At 29.7% G+C, this 12,539-nt stretch overlaps 3 protein-coding genes across 3 annotated transcripts; 1 reads left to right on the top strand and 2 right to left on the bottom strand.

Annotated features, from left to right (window-relative positions):
* Positions 1 to 2,096: 2,096 nt before the first annotated feature.
* Positions 2,097 to 3,146, top strand: LOC129951815 (uncharacterized). Its single transcript, XM_056064163.1, has 2 exons — positions 2,097 to 2,675; positions 2,730 to 3,146. Exons 1-2 carry the CDS (start codon positions 2,265 to 2,267, stop codon positions 2,973 to 2,975), a joined length of 657 nt encoding a protein of 218 aa, XP_055920138.1. The 5' UTR covers positions 2,097 to 2,264; the 3' UTR covers positions 2,976 to 3,146.
* A 1,050-nt stretch (positions 3,147 to 4,196) lies between these two features.
* LOC129950168 (uncharacterized) lies at positions 4,197 to 10,506 on the bottom strand. The gene is made up of 2 exons (XM_056062013.1): positions 10,241 to 10,506; positions 4,197 to 4,444 (listed from the first exon to the last, which is right to left on the bottom strand). The coding sequence occupies exons 1-2, from the start codon at positions 10,390 to 10,392 to the stop codon at positions 4,249 to 4,251; spliced, it is 348 nt and encodes a 115-aa protein (XP_055917988.1). The 5' UTR covers positions 10,393 to 10,506; the 3' UTR covers positions 4,197 to 4,248.
* A 162-nt stretch (positions 10,507 to 10,668) lies between these two features.
* On the bottom strand, positions 10,669 to 11,262 carry LOC129950169 (uncharacterized). The gene is made up of 2 exons (XM_056062014.1): positions 11,096 to 11,262; positions 10,669 to 11,025 (listed from the first exon to the last, which is right to left on the bottom strand). The coding sequence occupies exon 2, from the start codon at positions 11,003 to 11,005 to the stop codon at positions 10,772 to 10,774; it is 234 nt and encodes a 77-aa protein (XP_055917989.1). The 5' UTR covers positions 11,006 to 11,025; positions 11,096 to 11,262; the 3' UTR covers positions 10,669 to 10,771.
* Between the last annotated feature and the right edge of the window lie 1,277 nt (positions 11,263 to 12,539).

The raw sequence follows: 12,539 nt of genomic DNA on the forward strand, positions 1-12,539 counted from the left end.
ATAAGAAACAGCGTGGAATTTAATGCTTCAAAAACCCAGAACTGTATTGTATCTTTAAAGCGGCATGTAAAAATAATCTCCTGAATTGCATTTTAATAGTTTTCCAACACATCAGGTTTCTTAATAATGCCTCTTAAGCATGTTAAGGACAATCAAAAACAATGTTTTTAAGGCTAACATGGTTCTTAATAATAAATTGTTTGATGATTTTGAGAAGTTCAAATCTGTGTCTTCTAGTTACAATTTAAATATTATTAAAATCTTACTTATATAAATAAATAAAGTTACGCAACACTCCGTAGGGCCTAGTAATTTCAAGGATGACTTACACATACACAGGTGGACCAGACAGGGATCGTACCGAAGACCTTAAGCATGACAGCACTACGTACTTATTTAGTTTATAGAAATTTTCATTTGCCATGAGTTTTCATTTGACTCTATCTGAATATATGAGCATTTGAGAAAGCTTGAATTTAATTGTTTCATGGTTTAGAAAATACGTTTTTGAGTACATTTTAAGTACTGATTACGAATCCAAACTTCGATTTAAAATATTTGGTCAAATTTTCAAAATACCAGTTCGTAAAATTACTTAAACATTTTTCAATATACATAATAGTTAAGTTTTCATTAAATTAATATTCACAAACCTGGCTTAGGTGTTCGAAATAGGAGAAACACAATTTATAAAATCATTTCAAAACTATTTTTTAAAGATGCTGTGTAGCTTTTTTTTAAATTTCTTGTATTTCTTTTTCTTTTGCTTTATAAACAAACATCCCCTCTAAATTTATATAATAATTGAATTCTTAAATTTACTTTACAGAATGGACCTTGGTAAGAAATAAGGGAAGACATTTGAAATACCTGCATAAAATAAATTTCAGGTTCAAGTGTATCTTACCTGCCTTGAGCTACAACTATATCGTATACTGTTATGCAGACACTCTAGGTGAAAACATACAAACATATATTTCATATACTCTGATGGAATAACGAGTGTGATTGCATCTTTGGAAAATAATAGAAGTGTCACTCTAGAAAAGGAACTTATATAGAAGAAAAGAATACTGGAATTTATTTTTCAAGGTCTTTTTTAAGAGAGTTAGAGGTAGAGGTAGATAGGTTTATATTATAAGTACACGAAGTAAGGGTATATAGTTGAGAAAACTCCTCAAACACGAAATGTTATAAGTAAGTAGTAAGATGTTGTAACGAGACCGAATTGATTTTTCTTTTTTGTTCATTCTATTTATTATTTTCTTTTTGTTAAATGTGAATTTAAAGATAGTAGAGATTTTTATTGTACTTTTGTTGTGTTTTTATAATTGAGCCTTAAAGTAGTGTCACCTGTAATTTACTTAAAGGAAGTAAGCCTTTGAGTTCCTCTTTAGCAAGCTTATTCTTTATTTTTTTTAAATACGTGTACGCCTAGATGAACCAAAGAACAATTTATTTTAATTTGTATGTAAGGAGCTTTAAAAGTCTAACCATCAACGTAAAATTTTGATCATGACTTTAACGTTTTTGATTGAAAAATATCTTTCCCGAAGTATGATCACAGTTTGTACAAAATTCGGGGCAGTAAATTGCACAAATCTTCCATTTCATTTTTAAGATTTTAAATCGGCTGTGGGTCATATTTGTAGAATTTATTATCCACTAGTTTCCAAGAAAAAAGTCTAAAGAATAATAAATTACAAGATTTTGAAGACCAATTACGATAACTTCTTTGAGAAAAACAATACGATTTGGTCTTTACTTGTGTTACACATAGAACCATTTTTATAGTTGCTTTTAACAATTTTACTGTAACGTTGAAGGGTGTATTTTTCCATTTCCAATAATTGCAAAATTTGTTCTTGTGAATGTCAAAAGATGACACCTCCAAAAGTGAAACATGCCCCATTAGATGGCTGTTCAAAACGAACACCTTATTGGAAAACCCTGTATTTTATTAAAAACAAACCAATACCACTTAAACTTTTCACAAATTTTAATTGTTTTTACAAAAAATAATTAAGCTTTCAAAATTCCTTTGTAAGGTCAAAAAAAGTGAGCAAATTTAACTACGACTCCTAACTTTTCGTCAAAGCTACTTATTGCTATCTTAAGACCTCACCGAGTTAACCTTCAAAATTCACAAAAATCGTTTTTTGTTTAGTTTTGAATGTCAAAATTTTTATATATTTTTCTAATAACATTTTGTTTATTTTTTGAATTTTTGCACTGAAACTTTATTTTACTGGAAATGGCAAAGTATGGCCATAAGCTTCCGATGCCTTAAATGTTCAAAAATTATAAAATGTGAACAATATGATAAACAAATTCTCTTCGAACACATAAAAACCGATCATCCAGATATTAATCTTCTAGAAAATGATAGTGGGATGGAAAAACTGGATAATGAAGAAACTTTAATTGGTACAAAAGTTGGCCAATGTCTTCCGGATATAGACATTCACATGGAGGAAACAACTATAAGAAGTCCGGAACTAAAACCAATCTATACCCGAAAGTATAAAGTTACAAAACCACTTACGCCTCGGAGTCCTCAAAAACGTCGTATGTACAAAACGTCCATTGAGAAATGGAAGCCTGCTAAGGGTAACATTTATTGTCCTAAGTGTGGAGCTACAAAGAAACCTATTATTAAGACGAAGTCGGAAAAGGTGAGACGATATTTTTTTATGGGACATTTAAACTTCAATGCATCACTTCTATAGCGTACATATTCCCCCATTGAAGCGGCTTGCATCTTGACTTGTTGGCCATTGTGTTTGATACCATTCTTTCAAGCCCCCTCCAAGGACTATCTCTACTGTGCCGAGTGTCTAAACTTTTTAGGAATGTATGACAAACAGAGAAATTGTATTAGACCAAACATTAATTATGTTGAAGCTGACGAATGTCAAAAACAGACCCTTGAAAATTCGATTGGAAACTGTCAGAACAGAGAATCGTCTAAATAAGTTACATCTAGAAGATTGAAAAAGTAGTTAAATTTGAATTTGTATTTAAACCAAACAAAAACATAGCTTTTGTAGATTCCATTTTCGTTTTGAAAATGGCATAATTGTAATGTGAACTTTTGAATAAAATTTGAGAGAAAGTTAATACTCGAACCAATTCCATCAAACAGAGCCACTCAAACTGTTTTTCTCGCGAAAGCTTTGAGAATACAGAGATGTTATTTTAGATTTAAGAAAGAATCAGGGATGGATTAATAAAAATTGTTTGCTAAGGTTTTTTCAAGGGTTGTTTATCTCAATATTTTATCTCACTCTCGTTTTATGCTTTGAAACAGATAAGAAAGTGGAGTGGACGGTGATATGTCAAGGTAAGACCAATTTGAATATTGAAAACCTTCTTTAAATGTCAATATTAAGTTTAACGTTTAAATTAACAATTTTAAGTTTTTTTATTAAAATTAACTTTAACGAATTATTTAATACATATTTTTTAATGTAACACTTTATCGGAATTTATAAAACTGCCACTTCTGTAGTTGTCATTGAAATTTGACAAGTACAAAAATGACATAGCTTAAACAACGCATGCAAATCGTTTAAACACATTACAAATATGTGAAGTCACAGTTTAAAAAATTCAAGCACTTTAAGATCGTCCTGAAGCACCCTTTCGTTTAGAAATAGTGAAACTAACAACTAAACTTGTGCTATTGAGGAAAGTTTTTAAAGTATAGAATCTTTATTTTACATTTGAATTTTATTGAGTGATAATAAACAAAAATAACAAATAAATACATAAAAATGCTTAAGAAATCGGAATAGGAAAAATAAAATAAAAATGAATGAAAGTAAAGTGTGCGTAGAATTTTTGTAAACCAGCTTTTAGCAAAAATGTATAGTAGAAGAGTTAAATCTTATATTATATTTGCGATGCTGTTGAAAATGTCTAGGTCGTATTTCAATAACAACAAGAAGATTCTAGAAAAGCTACGTTTCACTTTTCATAAGACGAATATTATTTATTATTTTTGTTTCGTTTTCAAACAATACTTAACGACGTTTTTAAACCTTGTCGACCTCCTACTATCAAATTTACAAAGTTTCAATTTGTAAATATCTTTATCTATCATTTATATATCATTTATCATACTTGGAAAAATTAATTTAACAAATTTAGTTATTTTTGTATTAATGTTTTATTAGTTTACATAACAAAATTTTAAAAAAAATTATAAATATGAAAAATCATTTTCGGCGACATTTTTATTTTCGATTAATTGACATTCTGTTCGGTACTTTTTTGTCTTTGGTAATTTTTCCATTGTTCGTTATCTCTTTTGAAGTCTGAATGTCTGGCTTTGAATAATTTACGTTTATACCAACTCAATTGAATATTACGTCCAATATAACATCCACATTTTGAACAATAGTGATTGTAATCGTAACGTCCTTCCCATTTTATTGGAGTGCTAAAAATTAAATAAAAAAAAAGAATAATTAAGTATAATTTATAGTTTTATAACTACTACATTTTAGTTTAATTATAGACATTATTTAAATCTTCAAAAAATAAGTATAAGCATTTGAAAAAAGTTGTAAACTATTGTATAAACGTTAAAGGAATTTTTAAGAATTTACTAAGCTTGAAAAATGATTACCCTTATTTTGAACAACTATAACATGTTATTATCTAGTTACAATTTGCTAAAGTTAAAATCGCTTTACTTTAACTTTTAGCAGTTTACTAAATTCATATGACATCTTTACAATTATTCTTATAAGAGCAGTGGATGGAATGGTCCAGTCAACAGTTGGGAATAATTAGGGTCCGTTTAAATGTACATATATCCTTTGTTTATTTTTTAACAAACTGTCACTTTTTAGACATGTTCGGAAGCTCGTTTTTTTTCAATAAAAAGCAAGTAATTAGCAATTCACTTTAGTCAGCAAAACGAAAAAAAAGGTTTAAAATTTTGAATCCCCTTACTAAATTGCTAATTATTTAGCAAACTGCTAACTAGTAAATTGTTAGACCCTTAAAAAAAGGTTGTGAAAAATTTTGTGACATTGTTTTTATTGAAATATTTAAAGGTGATACCAAAGTTTACAGGACAACAAATATATCCAAGCAGAAGGAAAAATATCACTGTGTTGTATCACAAAAAAATAGTTGATCAGATCTGGATCAAGTGGAAATTAAAACACTCGTAACTCAAGTAAAGGTTTTTACTTCAAAATCCAAGAATTTAAACTTTTAAGAAAATATACAATTAAGAAATACAATAAAACCCGATAAGTAAAGACTTTGTCACACATTTTGTAAAAAAAACACAGCCCTCATATATCGCTTATTGGACCTCAGGTCATGAACAGTTCTAAGCATATGTAGATAAAAATGGTCCAATATAATCTGATCTGAATCTGAATCTAAAAACAAGTCCAGAGATAAAAGTAGCCAAAGTAGTCTTGAATATTTATCGCTATATAACAAGTTATTGAACTCGGTATCAAATATTAGATTTGTTATATCCACCGTCCAAATTGTGTGACTTTTTTGTTGAAACCATAGGTGCCGTGAAATAAAGCCATTCTTGAAATCTGGACTTATTTAACTTCTGGAAAGTGTAATTAGGCCTATTTTCAAATTTTGATCTTATAATGCTTAAATAAAGTGAAATAAAGTCGAAATGATATTCCCATTTTAGATACCTCAAAGTAAAAATAAGTTGGTTGTATTTCTCAAAATTTGGCCTTAATTCAAATTGTCAAGGCATAATATGACCAACTGCTGAATATTGGTCTTATTTCACTTTAAAGTACTGTAAAGCGCAACAACAAAGAAACTTTTTGAAAGTTGGTCTTATTTCACTTGGCCTTATTTCACGGCACCGAAACCGTATATCAATTTTTTATAGTAATCCCAGTCATCAAATTGGAATATCGTTTTAAAAGCTTTCCAAATAATATTTTTGCTTGTGATATTCAACACAAAAAGCTTTGTTTCTACTGAACGCTTTCACACTGACTGCTTGGTTTAAGGATGCATTCACACTGAAACTTCAAAGTTGTCAAGTCCCAAATCAGAATATCTTATAGTGTATAAAAATTAATCAATCAATACGTACAAACTCGCTAAGAGCTAAAATTCGATATAGAGCTCTTTTTGTAAGTCCCTACAAATTATTGGTTGGGTGAAGGTCTGCAAGCATACTTTTTGACACTTCCACACATTTGTTTATTTTTTCCGGTATTACCGATATTGGGCCCAGACTTATGGTTGTTAAAAGCAGCTCCGTGAAGTAACTTCCAGAGAAATAACGTCCCACAAGTTAATTAGTTGACATATATCAGCAGTTTTGCCGAAATTTGGAAGAGAAATAAAGCCAATATTTAGGAGTTGGTCTTATTTTAATATAACTAGGTAAAAAAGGTCAAATTTGTAACTTCCCATAGGAAGTTATTGTAATGGGTCCGATTTGTCAAATTGAACATTTTGACATTTCTCGACGTTTCAAGGTCCCTAAAGTCAAAATAAAAGATTTTTAAAAAGATGTCTGTGCGTGCGTGTGTACGTACGTTTGTACGTCCGAACGTTCGCGAAGTTTTTTTCGTCCTCCAAAGCTCAAGAACCAGAAGAGTTATCAACTTCAAATAAATTTTGTTATACAGATACTAAGGCAGAAAGATGCAGAAAGGGCTCCCAAGATAATTGCGTGGGTTGTTTTTTTACCATAGCAGTTTGAAAAAAAGGTGAAAATTTTGGTTAAACGTAAATATCTTACGAACCAAAAACGCTAGAGACTTGAATTAAATTTTGTATAATATATTGTAACGTGATATTAAAGAAGTATATTCTTTGAAAAAAAAAATCCATTTAACGGTTTTTTTTATAAATCAACAAAACTGAAAAAAAAATTTGTCACCTCCAAAATTTTACAACTAAAATTTGATTTCATCTCCAAAACAATTTTATGCAACGAAGAATAATGTTTTTGACATCTGATAAAATTTTGAGAAAAATCTAATTGATAGTTTTTTTTATAAAAATAAAAATCTAAAAAAACATTACTCAAAGTTAGTAAAAATTAAATATCGACTCAAATATCTTTTCAAAACCTTGAAATTTAGGCTTCACTCTTATTTTAACGCATAAGAAATATTGTTTTTAACATTTTGAAAAATCTTGAGAAAAATAGAATTGACAGTTTTTTTTACATAAAATAAAAACCTAAAAAAATGAATTAAAGTTGGTAAAAATTGATTTTCGGCTCAAATATCTTTTTAAAACTTTGAGATATTGGCTTTAATTCACTTTTATCTTTCAAAATATATTGTTGTCAACATTCAGTAACATTTTGAAAAAAAATCTAATTGACAGTTTTTTTTACAAAAAATTGAAAACCGTAAAAAAATAACAAAAGTTGGTAAAAAATGATTTTCGACTCAAATATCTTTTCAAAAATTTTATATAATAGCTTCTGACTAATTTTTACTTATAAAAAAAGATTGTTTTCAACATTGGGACAAAAATTGTAGAGCCAGTTTTTTTACAAAAAATAAAAACCCAAAAAAAGAAATGTATAAAAGTTGGTAAAAATTGACTTTCGACTCAAATATCTTTTCAAAAATTGTAGATGTTGGCTTTAAACTACTTTTATCTTTCAAAAAATATTGCTGTTAACATTCAGTAAAATTTTGAAAAAAATCTAATTGACAGTTTTTTGTACAAAAAATTAAAAACCTAAAAAACATTAAACAAAAGTTGGTAAACATTGATTTTCGACTCAAATATCTTTTCAAAAATTTGAAATATTGGCTTTAAACTTATTTTATTTCACAGAAAATATTGTTTTAGATGTTCAGTAATTTTTATTTAAAAATCCAACAGTTTTTTCATAAAAAAATTAAATCTGCATAAAATAGTACGCAAATTTGGTAAAAATTGATACGAGTACATATAAACAAACTTTTAAGCAAGACAAATCGACAGACGGGATGGGAAGTTATCAGTGTGGGTCGCATCCCAGCCTCTTTTTTTTCACTTTCATGTTGCCCCTGCAACGCCTCTTCTTTGACACATTATAATATTTAAGGTAGGTAAGAAGTTGGGTTTATGAAAAATTGAATTCACATAATTTTTTGTTGACATATTGTATGGCTTTTTGGAAATTTCTTTCTTTTTCGAGTTTGGCGCACTATATCATTAGAACACGGAGGTTCATATGTAAGTCGTTAATAAATATCATTTTATAAAAAAATAAATATTTGGCAATATTATTAAACGAAATATTTTGTATAAGAATTTTAACGTTTTCTACTCTGAAACTTTGTTAATTAATATACTTATCTCACTACTGAATAATATTATTGAAAACAATACCCGTGTTTTTTGGCGTTCTGTAAATAGTATAGTAGACAATTTCCAAGAAAACCCATCGGAAGTAGCCAGATTTTTGAATTTAAAAATTGGTATAACTGAAAAAACCCCTGTCAGAATAATAGTAAAAAAAAAACTACTAGAACCAAATTTTTTTAAAATACACAGTTAAAATTAACTTCAGCAAAAAAAAACTAACTATAACTTATAAAACGGACAATTTTCAAGAAAAAATGGTAAGAAATCTGAAAATTGAGATTCAATAAAAAAAGTTCATGTATATCTAATCATTTTTAAATCTTCTTGTGCGTTGAAAACACCAACAAGATTTATTTAATCTAAACTGATATAAACCTTTGGTGGGCACAAAGCAAAACTTAATTATCTTTTCTATTGTTTCTCTTGCAAAATAAGCCTTTATAGTCTATTTTCATTACCAAAACTAAATACTATCTTTAGTAACAGATAGATTTTTCTCCCCCATGGAAAACACGTGATTCCAAATGAACAACTACTACACGAACACAGCCATCGAGATACAAATGCAATATCAATCGTACCAACATTTAAGAAAGAAATTACATAAGATCCATTCGAGACTCGTATAAATGTCAAAAACCCATCTGTAGTTACGTTCTACTTTAACTTTTATCCGTAGTATTCATACTGCGGATATTGTGTTTGTTATTCGTGTAAAATCTTACTATACTTTTGATAGATTTTCCAACAAAACACGGGTGAAAATTATTTTATCATATCAAGTTTTTATATATTAAAAATATAAAAACGATGTTGAAAACGGTACTTTAAGTTGAAATTAGATTTTGGATTCGAAATCAAAACCAAATATTAACTCCAAAACGTATTTTATAAAATTTTTAAAGTATGTATCTCCAAACTTAATTTAGATTCAAATAAAGACTCACAACTTACAAAAATTTCCAAAAAGCAAAGTAAGATACTAAAATGCTTTAAATTGTATCTAAAAGAGAAAGGTTTGTATACTTTTCAAAATCATCTAACAATTTTTATTTTAACTTAGGCTAAAAAACCCTTTTTGCTTATTTTTATCATTTTTAAAGCGGTATATTTCAAACCCAGTAGTTTTTATAAATTGGGTGGTGCAACAGTCCGTTGAGCACAAGGGCCTAGTGACTTACAACTCTCAACCATTCCTGTGTGCGAGTACTGTTGTCATGGATGGAAGGGACCTACAGTTTTAAGCCGGATCGGAACGGCTTATTTGAGAAAGCACTTTTCGTGATAAGAATTACTCTTGGAGTATTTGTCAATTCATCGCAAGAGGCAGCACCCGAGAACTTTAGATGGCATAGGCAGGGATCGAACCCAAGACCTCTGGCATGACAGTCCAACGCACTAACCATCATGCCACGGGTACTTCCGGTAGTTTTTAGAAACATTTTAATTTGAGATTAGAATTTTTGAACACATTAATGCTTTGAAAAAAGTATTGTTTTGTCTGTGCAATAGAAAAAACACTTAATTTTTTCGACCAGTAAAATAAATTGGCACTGTTAATAGAAAATTTAATTTAATTGAAGGAGTTCTGCAAGAATTTTTCAAAGTAAGGATACTTTTGGATATAATTTTCTGAACTTTAATTCAACATTTGTTCTCTAAATTTGAATATATTTCTAAAGAATTTATATATTGTTCATTATCATGTTGACCGCCGCATATAAATAATAATTAGTTTATTCGCTTTTCAAAAACCATGCAATTTTTGCATCGCATCAATTAGTATGCAACATCGCAATCCAAACAAAACGAAAATAGTCACGCCTTAATAAATCCAAAATAATACACCATAAGGTTATACTCATTGATCTCTACGACTTATAAACAAATAAATAAAAGTTATACTCACCAACATAAACAAAAATTAATAGCACCAATAATTCTCTGTACGCAGGTGTACGCTTCCAGCCGCAATGTACTCAAACCGACAGCGTTACACGCCGGGCAATGGATCTCCGTTGGTACCTTCTCGAGGTGACCAATTTTTGCTGTTGAGCTCATATTCAAAAAAGCACAATACTCAAACACTCTTTTACTTTGGTTAGGAAAACAAACTTATGTCACTTTTTTGACGCCTCTCATTGAATCCGTTCATCCACATCCAGAACACAACTAATCCCGAAGTCAACTGAAAGATGAAAATCTATTAAAAACGCACATCGAGATCTCAATTTGAAGCTTTTTCACCAGCACACCTCGTCGAGGAACCTATAAATCATCATCATCTCAAAAAGTCCATTACCAAACTCTCTTAACTTCAATAATACATCTCTTGGATAAAACGAAAAAATGTTTAGATATTTATTTTTATTTTTGTTTTTATTGTGAGAGAAGTGCGAAAATATACATAAATTAAATTAACATAAAATAATAATTAAATCTAAAGTTGCGGTCTTCGAAAAGTTCCCAAATATTCGCCACAACTGGAACAATAATGCTGACGATAGCATTTAAGATATTTCCTCTTAACGGTGGTCTTGGCTTGGATCTTGCAAAATGGACAAGTGACCTCATGGGAATTTGGACCGACTGCAAAATAGAATACTTTTGGAGCAACGTTCAATTTCATTGGGGCAGGATCATCCTGAATCAAAGTTGTTTGAACTTCAGACATGTTTAGGGTTTTGGTTGAAGCTATAAAAGAGATGCAAAAGAGCTTTCTATTAAAATTTTATAATCTAATTAAAATGGCCTTGGATCTTACTTTGAATTTTGGAACAGGTTTATTGTAGGTTTTGAAGTAGGAGATTAAAAAAATAGTGATCTGGTTCTTAAGTTATCTAAACTGATACTCTTGTTGCTGTCGATCGGTCCTGCCCTCAAGCGAACGTTCTCACTGAATTTTATATTAATTTCAATTGCGGTCGGGCATTGACTGGGGGCTAAATGTTTATTTCTATGCATTAACATTTTCTCTTGTTGGAAGCTTTTATTTTTATAAAGTATTTCTTTTAAGAGATGCAAATAGATAAAAGTTCAACATAGAGCAGGGGGAATGATTGGAGCACATTTCAAAGAAACTTATTAGGAAAGATGATTTTTTCTCCTGAATTAAGGCTAATTTTGAAAATAATGTTATTAAAATCAAAGGGTTGTGTAATATCAAAGTTTGTGATTATAATTTTATAATTATAAAGCAAAACAACATGAATTTTGAATGGGACTTTTTTCATGAATAGTTGTCATTTGTTTCGAAGTTTTGGCTGATATTTTCCACATTAGTTAGTGGAACCGTTTCGTTAAAAAGAACATACGAAAAATAAGAGCATAAGAAAGTGGGTTTTTAAAAAAATGTATTAAAATGTTTGTATTGTTTAAGAAAGATATCAAAAACATCAATGGAACAGTGAAGATCGTTTTCAAGAAAACAGAAAAAGTAAAGTGGCATGATTTGATTAGAAATTTGATCGTAAATAGTCCGGTTAAAATAGAAATTGCGCACATAAAATAGCTTTGGTAGATATTTTCAATGAACACTTCTAAACAAGTTTTTAAAATGGTAAAATGTGAAACGGGAAACAATTTTGAATTGTCGTTTGGTAAGCAAAACTGCACTTTTCCAATAGGAATTGATGGTCTGAAATTTAAATTTGATTGCGAAAACATTCTACCATGTAAAGTTTTAAGATAACAACCGATGATCGCTAAATTGCACCAGAAATTGAATGGGGATTTGTTTGTTTGGATTGAGGATTATCTTCGCTCACATATTGAAAAACTTTGCTTATGGACAAAGCCAGAATTATCTTTTATCACTGCACACAATTCTTAGGTAAAAAAAGCTCTAAACATTTTCGAAAAGATTTATTGTTTTTAAGTAAGTTGGCCTTAAGCCATTTACTGACAAATTAATTGGCTCTTATCAGTGTGGCTTCAGGCCTGGAAGATCTACCATCGACCAAATTTTTACTCTACGCCAAATCCTTGAAACGACCTAAGAACATAGACATAGACGTAGACAGGAACGAACTATACCGTGCCATGTCGAGTTTTGGTATCCCTACCAAACTGATACGACTTATCAGGATGACGTTGGAAAATGCTCGTTGCTGCGTCAAAATTGGAAAAGACTCAACCGAAACCTTCGAAATCACCATAGGACTTCGACAAAGCGATGCGCTGAGGAGACGAAAATGAGCCTTGGCATT

Source organism: Eupeodes corollae, chromosome 3 (assembly GCF_945859685.1).
Source record: "Eupeodes corollae chromosome 3, idEupCoro1.1, whole genome shotgun sequence".
Classification (NCBI taxonomy): domain Eukaryota; kingdom Metazoa; phylum Arthropoda; class Insecta; order Diptera; family Syrphidae; genus Eupeodes; species Eupeodes corollae.

Coding starts and splice junctions, on each gene's coding strand:
- LOC129951815 (XM_056064163.1), top strand. CDS start 2,265: ATGGCCATAAGCTTCCGATGCCTTAAATGTTCAAAAATTATAAAATGT. Junction 2,676..2,729: donor TTAAGACGAAGTCGGAAAAG/GTGAGACGATAT, acceptor TCACTTCTATAG/CGTACATATTCCCCCATTGA.
- LOC129950168 (XM_056062013.1), bottom strand. CDS start 10,392: ATGAGCTCAACAGCAAAAATTGGTCACCTCGAGAAGGTACCAACGGAG. Junction 4,445..10,240: donor ATTAATTTTTGTTTATGTTG/GTGAGTATAACT, acceptor TTTAATTTTTAG/CACTCCAATAAAATGGGAAG.
- LOC129950169 (XM_056062014.1), bottom strand. CDS start 11,005: ATGTCTGAAGTTCAAACAACTTTGATTCAGGATGATCCTGCCCCAATG.